The sequence below is a fragment of the Primulina tabacum genome, chromosome 16 (assembly GCF_025594145.1).
Source record: "Primulina tabacum isolate GXHZ01 chromosome 16, ASM2559414v2, whole genome shotgun sequence".
NCBI lineage: Eukaryota > Viridiplantae > Streptophyta > Magnoliopsida > Lamiales > Gesneriaceae > Primulina > Primulina tabacum.
Window position 1 is genome coordinate 27,011,856 of NC_134565.1, and position 13,431 is coordinate 27,025,286.

Sequence of the window (13,431 nt, forward strand, 5' to 3'; positions counted from 1 at the left end):
CACAATAAAAAGTAATACTCTCAGCATAAAAGTTAATATTTTTTCATTGATGATCCAAATAAGATATTCGTCTTACAAAATACGACCCATAAAACTGTATCACGCAAGTTTTTGTTTTATTACATCTCACTTTTTAAAAGGAAAAATCCATAAAAACAATAATTACATTACATTTTATAAAATAAGAAAATAAAAAGAAGAATTGGAAGAGATATGTTGAATTACTTCGGCGGAAAATAAAATTATAGAAGGGAAATGAGAAGGAACAAAAAGTTAAATAGGTGCGCTTTAATCATCTTCCCCTCGTCCTCTCCCTCATTCAATGCTTTACCGAACTCACCACCACACTTTTCTATCCACCTCAACCCTTTTTCCCACTCTTCTTTAACACCTCTCCCTCTCCTTCTACTCAGGTTTTGTAATTGTAATTGTAATTGTGAATGATGGATTTTTGTTGTGTTTTTTTAGTTAATCAGCTGGAAGAAGCGATGTTTGCTTAATTTGCATGTGGGTTTTTTTTCCAGGGAATGGCGAACTGTGTGCAAGAGGCTTTGAAGAACGGGGTTGGGGTGGAGTCTGCTGACGACTTCTGGGGTGGGACTAACTGCGTTGATGACTTCTTTGTTGACCAACTTTTGGATTTCTCCAATGGCTTCACGGAATCAGGACAATCGGAGGGACAGGAGGAGATGGAACAGGATAAGAAAAATGCCCGTTACGTTTCACAGGAGAAGCTAGAAAGCTCAGCTGTCTCCTCAGAAGACGATTTTGGGCCTCTGCCTAGCGTTCCGGTAAGCCTGAATCTTACTGTTTTCACTGTGAAAATAATGCAACTTTTGGTGAAATTCTGAGAAGGTGACGTTTTAAACTCTCAGGCGGAAGGTTTGGAGAGTTTAGAATGGTTGTCCCATTTCGTTGAGGACTCATTTTCTGATTACCCTGTTGCCGGGAAATTGCCACACTATCCGGCGGCAAGCCTGTCCAAACCGGCGGTTGTGGTCCAGGAGCAGCGCTGTTTCACCACGTCGGTTCAAACAAAGGCCAGAACAAAGAGGGGCCGGACCGGGGTGCGCGTTTGGCCGGTTTTGTCCCCCTCACTGACAGAATCATCAACTTCGTCCACCTCATCGACCTCCTCCATGACGTCGTTCACCCGCCGGAATCCATGGGAGGTAACCGTCGAGACTTTTCTTGGAGATTCACTCGTCAAGAAGCACAAAAGAAAACTGGCAACAATCATCAACGGCGGAGCTGCGGGTGCTGCTCAGCCAAGGAGATGCAGCCATTGCGACGTCACAAAGACCCCACAATGGCGGGCTGGTCCGATGGGGTCGAAGACGCTTTGTAATGCATGCGGTGTGAGATTCAAGTCGGGCCGGCTTCTACCAGAGTACCGACCTGCCTGCAGCCCGACTTTCTCGTTGGAGCTGCACTCCAATAACCACCGGAAAGTTTTGGAAATGCGGCGGAAGAAGGAGTCGGAAATGGAAGGCGGCGGCGTGGCTTCGCCGGTTCGGAGTTTTTGAAGAATTAGTGCCCGTGATAGCAGCAGGTAGGAAAAGATAAGGAAAAAAATAAGTTTTAGTTGAGGAATTTTAAATTTAATGCAGGATGAGTAGACAGCAGTAAGTTGCAACCGGTTTAACGTACTTATGAACCCGGTTTAATTAGTGTACACTGTTCTCCGAGCAAAGACCGGACCGACCCCAGGTTTGGTGAAGTAAGTTAACTGGTTAGAAGAGATTTTAAAGTTTAATTTGTTAAGATTCGAGTATAACTTTAAAGCCTTAATTTACATTTTCCTTTATTCTTTTATTTGTCATTTATTAAATATTATAATTTTTTAAAACATTACCAATCTATAAAAATATGGGGATTGCATTTCTATAATAATCCAATGATTTGTTGTAATCCGAGGGAAGGATTCCCGGTTTCCACTTCGATCGATTCAATGATTTTTTTTTAAAAAAAATTTTTATTATTAAAAAAATTATTAAATTTTTTTTTTATTTGTTGAAATCCCAGCAATTGATACTTCAGCATTTTATTTTTTAAAAATTTAATACCTCGGACTTTAAAAATCCGAGGTGTTATAAAAAATTATTTGTGTTGGCCCGAGCAAATCGAGTTTTTTGATAAAGTATTATAAAAATTATCAATAACAAAACTGAGAAATTTAAGCACGAGTTTAATGAGAATCCGAGCCATTCCTCATATTCTCATAATTCCATTTAAAAAAAAAAATTGTGTGAACAATTTTCACATTAAAATAATCAATTTATAAGATTTCATTTAGAGCGATGAATTTGAAATTTAGGGATTTGGATTATATTTTTATTATTAACAATGAAATAATATATGTAATTTTAAATTTATATATTATTTATTTACACATTAATTATTTACATTTGAGTTAATTTGAAATACATCTTCATTAACATGAAATATTATAAATAAAAACAAAAACTTATGTGAGACTGTATCACGGATCGTATTTTGTGAGACAAATCTCTTATTTTACCTTTGATGGACTTTTATTTGCTAGTGAACTTTACAGAATTTGAGCTCTAACAATTACTTTATTTAGAATAACTTGAAATCTGAAAATCTTTTGTCGTACAGCAGTTTTTTTATTTTTATTTTTGAGTGAACGGATCAAATTTGAACCGATTCATCCAGAAAAATAAAGAAATTTTTTTTCTCTTCAAATCCCCAAATCCAAGGAATGATTGCTCAGATTTTAGTTGAATCCGAGCTTTTATTCCACTAATTATTATAAATCCGTAAATTCTCTCAATCTGTCATAATTTTTATAATATTGAATTTAAAAAACTCCATTTATTTTGGTCGTTTTGAAAGCTTGTGAAGTGGTAAGAAGCGGGACTCCACAATGGGCATAATTAGTTACGGCGTGAGGTTTAAGCATGATCTTTAGCTTTTTCCACTTTACGAAAATCCATGGGATTATTTGGTGTTTAATTTAATAAATAGGGACCAATTTTATGGCTTTTACCCATTCATATTTTCCCACCCCTTTAAATAATCTATTAAATTATTTATTCGTAGTTGGGGTCTTATGTCAATAATTTCATCACTACTTAAGTATGTGACATTATTGTGGTTTGAACTTCGTGTGTTATGAATTAGATGAGTTCATTATTTCATCTTCCAAACAAGATACATCAGATTCAATTATGATAGTTCCATAGGGATTTTTTTTTGTCACTTCGGTAACTAGAGATGTCAATAGAATGGGTATGATAGGGTGAGTCTAGCTAGACCCAAGACCAGCCTCATGAAGAAAACTTTGACCCATCATCTGCTCCACTCCGGTTAAATATTCTTCATACCCTCCCACCCCGAATGCAAAATGGGACCGGTTAAACCCGTGAGACTCATGAGACCCGATTTTTTTAAAAATGAAAAACGTTATTTTTTTCACACGTGACTGAATTATAAAACAAACAAGTCTCTAAATACAACACAATAGAAAACCAATTCATGGGTTTTTTTTTAAATAATTTAAAAATAAAAATTTAATTCAAAAATAATTCAAAAAAAATTTTGCACAAATACTTTAATTCGTGCTTCTTAAGCACGGATTAAAGTCCACTGTGAGCATTATTCGTGCTTCTTAAGCGCGTATGCTCCACGTGTGAGAGAATTCGTTGAGCATGGATGCTCCACATGGGCGAGAATCCGTGCTACGCGTGCTTGTCCACCTGAAGATAACCCCTCCACCCGCACCTTATCTCTAGGGGTGGGGATAAAACCCGAAAAATCCAAAAAACCGACCGAACCAAATAATTCGGTTTAAATGGTTCGGTTTAATCGGTTTTTCGATCGGTTATGGTTTTAAAATTTATGAAATTCGATTTTTCGGTTCGGTTTTCGGTTTTAATCCCTGAAAAACCGAATAACCGAACCGGCCATATTATTGTTAAGTATATGGTTTTTATGTATAATGGGTCATATTATTGTTAAGTATAAGACTTCTTTTTTTTTATTTATAATGAGTCTATTAAGATTTAGAAATTTAGTATCATTAACCTTCAATTTTCAATCCGATCGTTTTCTTTTCATATATATAAAAGATTAAGTCCCACAAATTAAATGTTTGAAAAATACCATGATTTAGATTTTAAAGGCATAAAGTGACGTATAAATTTATTTCTTAAAAAATTTTAGCTAACCGTATATAACCGGCCGTATAAACCGAATCGTATTACAAAAAAACTGAACCGTAATAAAAAGGTTTGGTTTTGGAGTAGAGATATTCAAAACCGAAAACCGAAAACCGAAAAACCGAACCGTTGTAGAGCTGAAACCAGGCCACACTGACTGTTGCCCATCCCTGCTTATCTCTTCGACTCTCCTCTCCTTCTTCCTCCTTCCTAACTCTTTCGCTCTTTGTTTTATTTTCTGTGGCGTTCAAAAATTTTCCCTTCCTCACCGGATCATGAGATCGTTTCTTACATTATAACGAAGTTTAGAAGATCGACAACTTATTTCAGAATGACAGACAATCGAAGTCCAGAAGATCACAGTGTACTCTATTTACAAGCGACACATATGTCATCTACAGTTTATTCCGTAATCGTTGATGATATTGTCAAAGTGAAGAGGTCAGACAATTTGATTTGGAAGTTATATACTGATAATTATATACACAATCGTGTACTTTCATACTTGAATTATATGAGTTTTTATGGAATTTTAGAATGTGGCTCACAAATTTTTGATAATCATTTCATTACTATTCTTGTTGAACGTTGGCGACGCGAGACACACACGTTTCATTTTACATGTGGTGAAGCAACTGTCACGTTACAAGATGTTCCAATCATTTGGAGTCTAACAATTGATGATGAAGCAGTCACTGAATAGATGTGTCACGTAGAGTTGATGAATGACAACACATATGTTTGGATTTGTTGGGATTTGTGCCATCATCAAAACATTTGAAAGGTAGTCATTTGTTTATGACTGCACTACACGGCCATTGCATGTCTAACCTTGTTAATGATTATAGTTCAAAAGTAGATGTTGTGAAATATACTCATGCTTACGAAGCACGGATATGGTGAGGTGGCGGATGAGGTGGAGCGTCTGTGCTTTGTAAGCACGGATGCTATTGCTGAGGTAGGAGAATCCGTGCTTACGAAGCACGGACGCTCGTGTGTGACGTGGAGAATCCGTGCTTACAAAGCATGGATGCTCCACCTCATCACTAGCGTCCGTGCTTACGAAGCACATATTAAAATATTTTTGCATTTTTTTTTGAATTATTTATGAAATAAATTTTTATTTTTAAATTATTTACAATAAAAACCCCCAATTCATGTCTTTGACCACACTTAATAATGATAAACAAAATATTTTCACGACATAATGAATTACATAAAAAAAATAGTTATTAGCTCTCCAAAAAAAAATTTCACGTCCCCAAATGGACATTGAAACTAAAACCCGAGATTATTTATACACACATATATGAGCGGGGTATTATAAGACCCATGATCAGCCTCATTTTCGGATAGATCTGAAAAATTGAACACGAGACACGCTCTATGACCCATTTGGTATGCCCAAACCCACCTCAGATGGGGCTGGTCTATTACGGGTCTGGGCAAAACTCGGATCCATTGAAATTCCTATTGATAACCCGCAGTCACTACCTAATTTATTTTCAATCATAAACCTAAAGGATCAACACAATAGTCTTCGAACCACGTTGACCAAGTAACCTACACTAGACAAACCCGTGTGACATTCAAATTTAGGATGACAGAGAATGAGAAATTGGATCTCTAACGTCTTGGTAAGAGCTTATCATACTCTATTATTCAAGCTACCTCTTCTGGCTCAATAGGAGAATTATTGGTCTTTTAAGTTGATTTGTCTTCCAAAAAAAATAAATTAAGTGAGGTTTATCCACCGAGTAATTAGTGTGAGACATTGAAATTGTGAATGTTGATGTGGATCATATGAGTTGTTCAAGCGATCCAAGTAAATTAAACTTTCGTTGTTACCCATATATCTCTTTAAAGTCTGAGTGACAGGGCCACAACCATTGTCCATCTCTCAAAAACTAAACAAAAAGGACAAGTCATACATCGGAAAACATATCTAATTCATATATATCTGTGTGTAGTTTTTCCAAATCATTTTATAAAATTTTATTTGATGTGCTCTTAAATTTAATCTCAATATCATAAAAATTTGTGTGAGACGGTCTCACGAGTCGTATTTTGTGAGATATATATCTAATTTGGATCACGAAAAATATTACTTTTTATGCTAAGAGTATTACTTTTTATTGTGAATATCGGTACAGTTCACAAATAATGATTTGTGAGTTCGTCTCACAAGAGACCTACTCTAACTCAAAACATTGTGTAAAAATGAAGCCTTGAAATCAAATGTATTTAAGTAATTGTTTTCTTTCTTATCCATTATAAAAAAAAGTCCAATTCGACGAAAAGTTTTCTGTTGCCTCCTGAAATTGGAGGGACCTGATTAGGTATCATTAGCCATCAAAGATTCTATGGTGAACACGGATTTAATTAATCAGCTAACTTTCAAAGTGACAAATGTCAAGAAATCAGTTTACATACATGCCATTTGTCATTAAAAACACGATTATATTAACTAGGATCATTGAAAATCAAAACACTGGTTATTTGTGTAAGTAAACTAGTTTTTGATACGATGTCCACTCAGAACTCATCATCGTGCTCACTTATGAGATATCACTTATTTATCGAATATATAATTTAGATATAGTTATTAACAACATCTAATAAATTAATAATATCTCATTAGTGGGTACGAAAATGAGTACGATGATAAACAATATATCAAAACTATATATATATATATATATATATTATTTCACAATGTGAGTGACTCGCTTAGAGTGGTTGGGATAATTGAGAATTTCAAGAAGTTATGTGTGAGACTCAAATTAAGGGTTTGTTTCAACCTACCCTGTGCAGGCAGTGCGTCCTGCAAGCCTGCACGGGCAATGAACGGCCCGGATCACTCCACATGAGTGATCCGGGCCCACCTCCCTGTAAAAAAAAAATTGACTTGAAAAAATCCGAGCCGTTGGATTGACCCCTGCGGGCACTGTGGAGTGATCCGGGCCCACCTCCCTGTAAAAAAAAAAATTGACTTGAAAAAATCCGAGCCGTTGGATTGACCCCTGGGTCGACCGAACCCAAATTAAGAAATGCATTCCACCTTGGGGTTGTGAACCACGTGGACGCAAAGGCGAGTCAACGGATTACTTTAATATAAAAAATCATGTATAAATTTTGTTAATTTGATTGGAGGATCCTTTAAAATGACATTTACTAATAATAACTATAATTAACTTCGACATTAAATTAAGTTATTTTTAAAACTAATTCTTAATTATGTTATTTTCCAAATATATCATTCATATTGTTGCGGCCACTGCTTGTGATATTCGCAATCCAGGTACGGTTCTAGCTGCGGAGATTAAAGTAATTCATAGTGGTATTTTGTTGGCTTTAAGGATGAAGATTTCAAATGTGATGGTTTGTTCGGATTCCATCACCGCGGTTCGGATGATTTCAGACCCCTCAGAGTTTTTGAATACTGATGGTTCTTTGCTGTGTGACATTTTGATCAGGTCGAGTCCTTCAAATTAATCATGTATATAAATTTGCAAACAAACTGGCTCATAGTCTAGCACAATATGACATTAATCATCCATTTATTAATTACTGGTCTGAGAGTTTGTACCCATCATGGTTGATGGATGTAGCTAACTTTGATTTATGTAGATGATTATGTGGTTTCCTTTAAAAAAAAACATTTTTTTAAACATAACCTTAAATCAAAGACTTTTTTTAATTCAAATTTATTTTCACTCCAATGATACTGTTAGGCCCAAAATCCGGCCCAACAAAAAATTATCCAACTATTGACGAAATAAGAGGGCCTTGAAAGATGGAAACCCACTAGTGAAGCCCAAGTCGGTCAAGGAGGAAACAAGAAATACTCAACAGTCCACAAAACCATGATCCAGGTTGGGAGCTCATAGGCGAGGAACCAGCTAACAAAAACACAAGGAAACAAGACTCAAGGACCAGCAACAATCAACAACAAAAATTACAGCACTGCAATATTGTGTGAAAATTTTATAGCTCTGAATTCTAAGTTTAGTGCATGTTTTCATTATAATTCCAGGCTATTAGCTTTATTTTTCAGGATTTCCTTTCAATTATTTGATATTTTCGTTCCATTCTAGTTATAAACTCATGTACATTAGAGAATACAATGACAAAATTGATATTATTGTCATTTAATGAGTCTCTTATTCCAGTTTCATCAATTTTATTAATAATTATTTTGTTTCGACGTTAAACCGTGGATATTCTGTTAACAGGGGAGATTAGAACAGAAGACCAAACAGAGGCTCGCAATATCTTGTATTAGAAGTTAGATTTCTGATATTTTCAATCATATATCGGAACATCACGTGTTTGGAACTTCGACAAACAATTTGCACAAACATATTTGCCGCGAAAAATCGACGAAGAGAGACTGATAGGGTGATGGAAAACTGTCATCATAGGAGGAATGCTCAAAAGAACTAGTGCACCAAGGGGAGTCTAGTGAAGGTCTGATACATCAAATAGTGGAAAACTTAGAAAAAAATGTTCCACCTAGAGATGAAAAATCTTATGGGGTTCAAAAAACTATTGAGATCACCATTGTAGACCGAAACTCCATGAATTCCAATGCATTGTAAGAGATGGATGTGTTGATGATGAATGACATGGGGTGGATGGAAGAGACGAACAAGATTCTGTTGGTTACTATGAAGTTCACGATGGAAAAGGTGAGTATGATTTCAATAAGTGAGAATTCTGCTATAAAAGGCTCAGAAAAATGCAGCACAATGTCGATCGATTTGAAGAAAAAGTAGTTGCTCCAAAGTTATTAGAGTAGACTTAACCTGTAATTGGATGTTGAAAGTATAGTAGATAGTTGGTTAGAAGTTAGTTACGGGAATTAACAAACAAGTGTACAAATACTCAGATTGTAAAAATGATCAGTCACTTCTTCTTTTCCTATCCTGGAATATAGAATGAATTACTACAATTCTTGTACAATCTCTGTAATATGGTATATGAGGCGGAAGCTCCACATACGGTTTTGAAGTTTTTGATGCAGATAAGTATTCTTGTTGGAACGTAGTGCTTCTGTTTCAAATATGATCCAATGTAGATCATCGGAGAAACTCCACAGTCGGTTGCATTTCCGATCTACGATGCCCCATTCTATCAGTAGCTTCAGCATGATCTAATTCCTCCTCTGTTTTACAGTTTTTTTTTTTGGCTTAGTAGCTTCAGCATTCATGGCGAACACGGGTTCTTCAACATGGAATTTACCGATTCAATATGCAATCAATGATCCATTGAGTCCATACTTTCTCCATCATTATGATAATCCAGGGCTTATTCTTGTCTCTCACCAACTCACATGTGACAATTTCGCATCATGTAGTCGAGCAATGAAAATTGCACTCTATGTCAAGAACAAATTAGGATTCATCGATGGATAGATTCCCAAGCCGTCAGATTCTGAATCCAAATTTGATGAATGCCTGGAATCGTAACAACATAGTCATTTCATGGCTATTAAACTCATTTGCTAAAGACATCTCAGCCAGTGTTCTGTTTGCGGAATCAGCTGTGGAAATCTGGTTGATCTTAAGGATAGATTTCAAAAAGCAATGGTCCTTGAATCTTCCAACTTTGTCGAGACTTGCCACATCTTCGTCAAGATCAAGATTCGGTTAGTGTTTACTTTACAAAACTTAAAGCTCTTTGGGAAGAGCTAAATCATTTTCGCCCTACGTGCAACTTTGGGAAATGCATCTGTAGCAGGGTCAAGAACATCGAAGCATATGTTCAAATGAATTATACAATGACATTTCTCATGGGTCTCAATGACTCATTCACACACGTTAGGAGCCACATGTTACTCCTTGATCCTCTGCCACCAATCGGTCGATTTTTGCCTTAATGGTTCAAGAAGAAAGGCAACGAGAAGTTGGAAGATATTAGGGAACAAATCTTCCAAATCAAGACATGACATTTACACTCAAAATTTATCAAACTCAGACACAACTAGGCATTCGAAAACCACAAAAATTTCACAAAGGGAGACCATATTGCACAACATGTAATGTTCCGGGTCACACGATTTACACATGCTATAAGATACATGGTTATCCACCAGGATACAAGACTCGATACAAGCAGAGCAGTAGAATCTCTGCTGCACCTATCAATCACGTATTTGGTCGTGCTAATATATCTGAAACACGGGACGCCACCAATATTTTCCAGAATTTCAACAAAGGGCACATGGAGCAACTAATGGCAATGTTCATTCAACAACTTTCCTCATCTGACAAGAAGATCGATGTGAGGATAATGCAAGTACTCCATCCATCTCAGGTTGTGGGGACCCGAACCTAATTAGTCTTCTTAATCATTATTAGGATCATTTAATTAATCTGGGTCTAAGTTTTTTTTTTAAAATACACAAGTGTTGAAGATAAGATAATCAGTCTGATATAAACATCAAAATAAAGTACAAGTCTTGTACAGTAGATATTCAGATCCACTAGTGTTCAACAACTACATCAAGTGCTGAAAACCAAATCTACTCCTAGGTCCGGATCTCCACGCTACTCTTGAATCTCTCATCCTCTTTGTGACCTTGATCCTGTCCCACCTGTTGTCATGCACACATACAAACGCAACAACAGCCGGATAACTCCGGTGAGAATATAATTCCCAGTATAAACAACGTATACATGAAATCATATAAACAGATATAAAAGCATGCAACAATATCAATAACATGTATCAAAATCTGAAAGACATTAATCGATATAAAGTTGTAAATAACATCTTAACTCGTCATCTCAGACTCGACTCATATCTAATCTAGGGATCCCGGTCTAACTCAGACTTTGGCATTCTGTATCGAATCTCCACAATAGAAGTCGATATACTCCTAAGCAACATCGATACACAAAAAGTCTAGTGTCTTGGCGGTTCTGCCGAAGACTTGGCGGCTCTGCCAATGACTAGGTACATCTGCCTAAAACTCTAACTCATGCTTTGCTATAAATCACTAGACTAAGCATATCAATCTCATGAATTGCAAACATCATTGCAATAACATAAAGTATGTGATTTTGGGAAACTCAAATCAAATCAAACTTGAGTCATATCTTCCCGGTTCAACATTGATTTATACCTTTCTCTGTCGATCTGACGAAGTCGAAGTCTCGAATTCGAATCTGTCAATACTCAATCTGGAAATGACAATATCGAGGAGTACAATATCAATATACCACTCAAATCAATACTGGAATAATCAGAACTCAATCTAATTCTGTTTCAACGGCATAACTGCACAATCTCAATATACCCAGCAACACAAATATCAACAAATACCAATCTCAGCCCATTATCAATAACAAACTCAATCTGATATCAAATCTGAATAATCTCAATCAAATCAATTCTGAAAAATCATAACAATTCCATACGATATCCGTTCTTAAATCTGATTTCGATTATACAATGATAACAATATCAGGAACAGATAATAACAGTCATATCATGATTCCTCTCACATCATATTTTCAAATCATATCAAAACATAAGAAAACTTATGTCCAGTTGAAGCTCTCGTCGATAGAAACACGGTACAGAAGTCGGATTGAAATTCGGACGGACGGATTTCTCGCAAATTGAATTCTAGTATGCAAAAGCTTGGTAATTCCCCTGGAACCTCTATTATTTTCTTGCTGAAATTTCGAAGGAAATGAAGGATGTTTCATATTATATTGCATGATAAAGTACATGTGGCTAACTCTATGTACTGCACCTCTCGCGCATATGCGCGACCCTCCTCGGTGCATATGCGCGAGACATTCTGTCTCGACGCGTGTCTTCTCGGCAGTTCGCGCATATGCGCGCCCTCTCCCAGCGCATATGGGCGAGGTTCTCTGCCATACTCGCGCATATGCGCGGGTTCCGTTGCGCATATGCGCGAGGTTCTCTGCCTACTCCGCGCATATGCGCCTGGCTTGGTCGCGCATATGCGCGAGGCTCATTCCTCGCACATAATTCAAGTCTTCTTTCTGTCTTTTTTGGTCCGATCTTTCCGTCTATAATCACATCAATTATCAACAAATCATTTCATATTACAATAATAAAATTCTCGGGCATTACACAGGTACTTGTTTCTCCATCTCGATTCCAAATGCGTTGAACATTCCTACATGTTGGATAGTTGATTCTGGTGCATCTAGACATATTTGCTCAAACAAGGATGCCTTCATTTTTCTTAAAACAATCCATGATTCAAGAGTAACTCTGCCAAATAATAAATATGTAGATGTACACTTTTGTGGTTATGTTAGGTTGGGAACATCATTGATCCTCTTGGATGTACTGTATATTCCAGAGTTCAAATTTAACTTGCTATCTATCAGCTGTCTCCTTGCTCATGCACACACTATGATGAGTTTCTACCGTGATTCGTTTGTGATTCAGGACACCAAAACACAGAGGACGGTTGGCAAGGGTAAGAGCCTAGCAGCGCTATATGTTCTGGATTCGAATGCAATGTACTCGGATATCTACATAAATCTAGTTGAGACTCAAATTTTGCACAAGTGACTGGGACACCCTCAATGAAGGTCATGCAAGTTCTGAAATCTCATTTACAACTTGAAACAGATGGCTCTTGTCTTGACAAAATATGCACTATTTGTCTTTTAGCAAATCAAAAACGTTTACCATTTGTTTCTCATCATAACATGTCTTTTACTTCTTTTGAACTCATACACTGTGACATTTGGGGGCCTTACCATGTTCTACATACAATAACCAATGCTATTTTCTGTCTTTGGTTGATGACTATACAATATTCACATGGGTTTTTCTTATCCAACATAAATCTGAAGCAACAACGGTAATTTCCAGATTTTGAACCATAGTTGAGGCGCAATTCAGTAGACAAATTAAGGCTTTTTGAACTGATAATGCTAAAGAACTCACATTCACTGAATTATTTCATCATCGAGGGATACTCATCAGTTTTCGTGTGTCCAAACTCCCCAAGAAAATTCTGTTGTAGAACAGAAACATCAACATTTACTCAATTTGGCTCGATCATTATTCATCCACTCTCGAATACCTATCAGTTTCTGGAGTGAATGTATACTGACAGCCGCATATTTGGTGAATCGTATTCCATCACCATGGACTAATAATAAGTCCCCATATGATTTGCTTTATCAGAAATATGTGGATTATACACATCTTCGAGCATTTGGGTGTCTTGCTTTTTTGTCCACTTTAG

General features: G+C 36.5%; 1 protein-coding gene across 1 annotated transcript; it reads left to right on the top strand.

Annotated features, from left to right (window-relative positions):
• The first annotated feature begins 266 nt into the window (after positions 1 to 266).
• On the top strand, positions 267 to 1,806 carry LOC142529976 (GATA transcription factor 5). The gene is made up of 3 exons (XM_075635709.1): positions 267 to 413; positions 525 to 791; positions 876 to 1,806. The coding sequence occupies exons 2-3, from the start codon at positions 528 to 530 to the stop codon at positions 1,524 to 1,526; spliced, it is 915 nt and encodes a 304-aa protein (XP_075491824.1). The 5' UTR covers positions 267 to 413; positions 525 to 527; the 3' UTR covers positions 1,527 to 1,806.
• The last annotated feature ends 11,625 nt before the right edge of the window (positions 1,807 to 13,431 follow it).

Coding starts and splice junctions, on each gene's coding strand:
- LOC142529976 (XM_075635709.1), top strand. CDS start 528: ATGGCGAACTGTGTGCAAGAGGCTTTGAAGAACGGGGTTGGGGTGGAG. Junction 792..875: donor GGCCTCTGCCTAGCGTTCCG/GTAAGCCTGAAT, acceptor TTAAACTCTCAG/GCGGAAGGTTTGGAGAGTTT.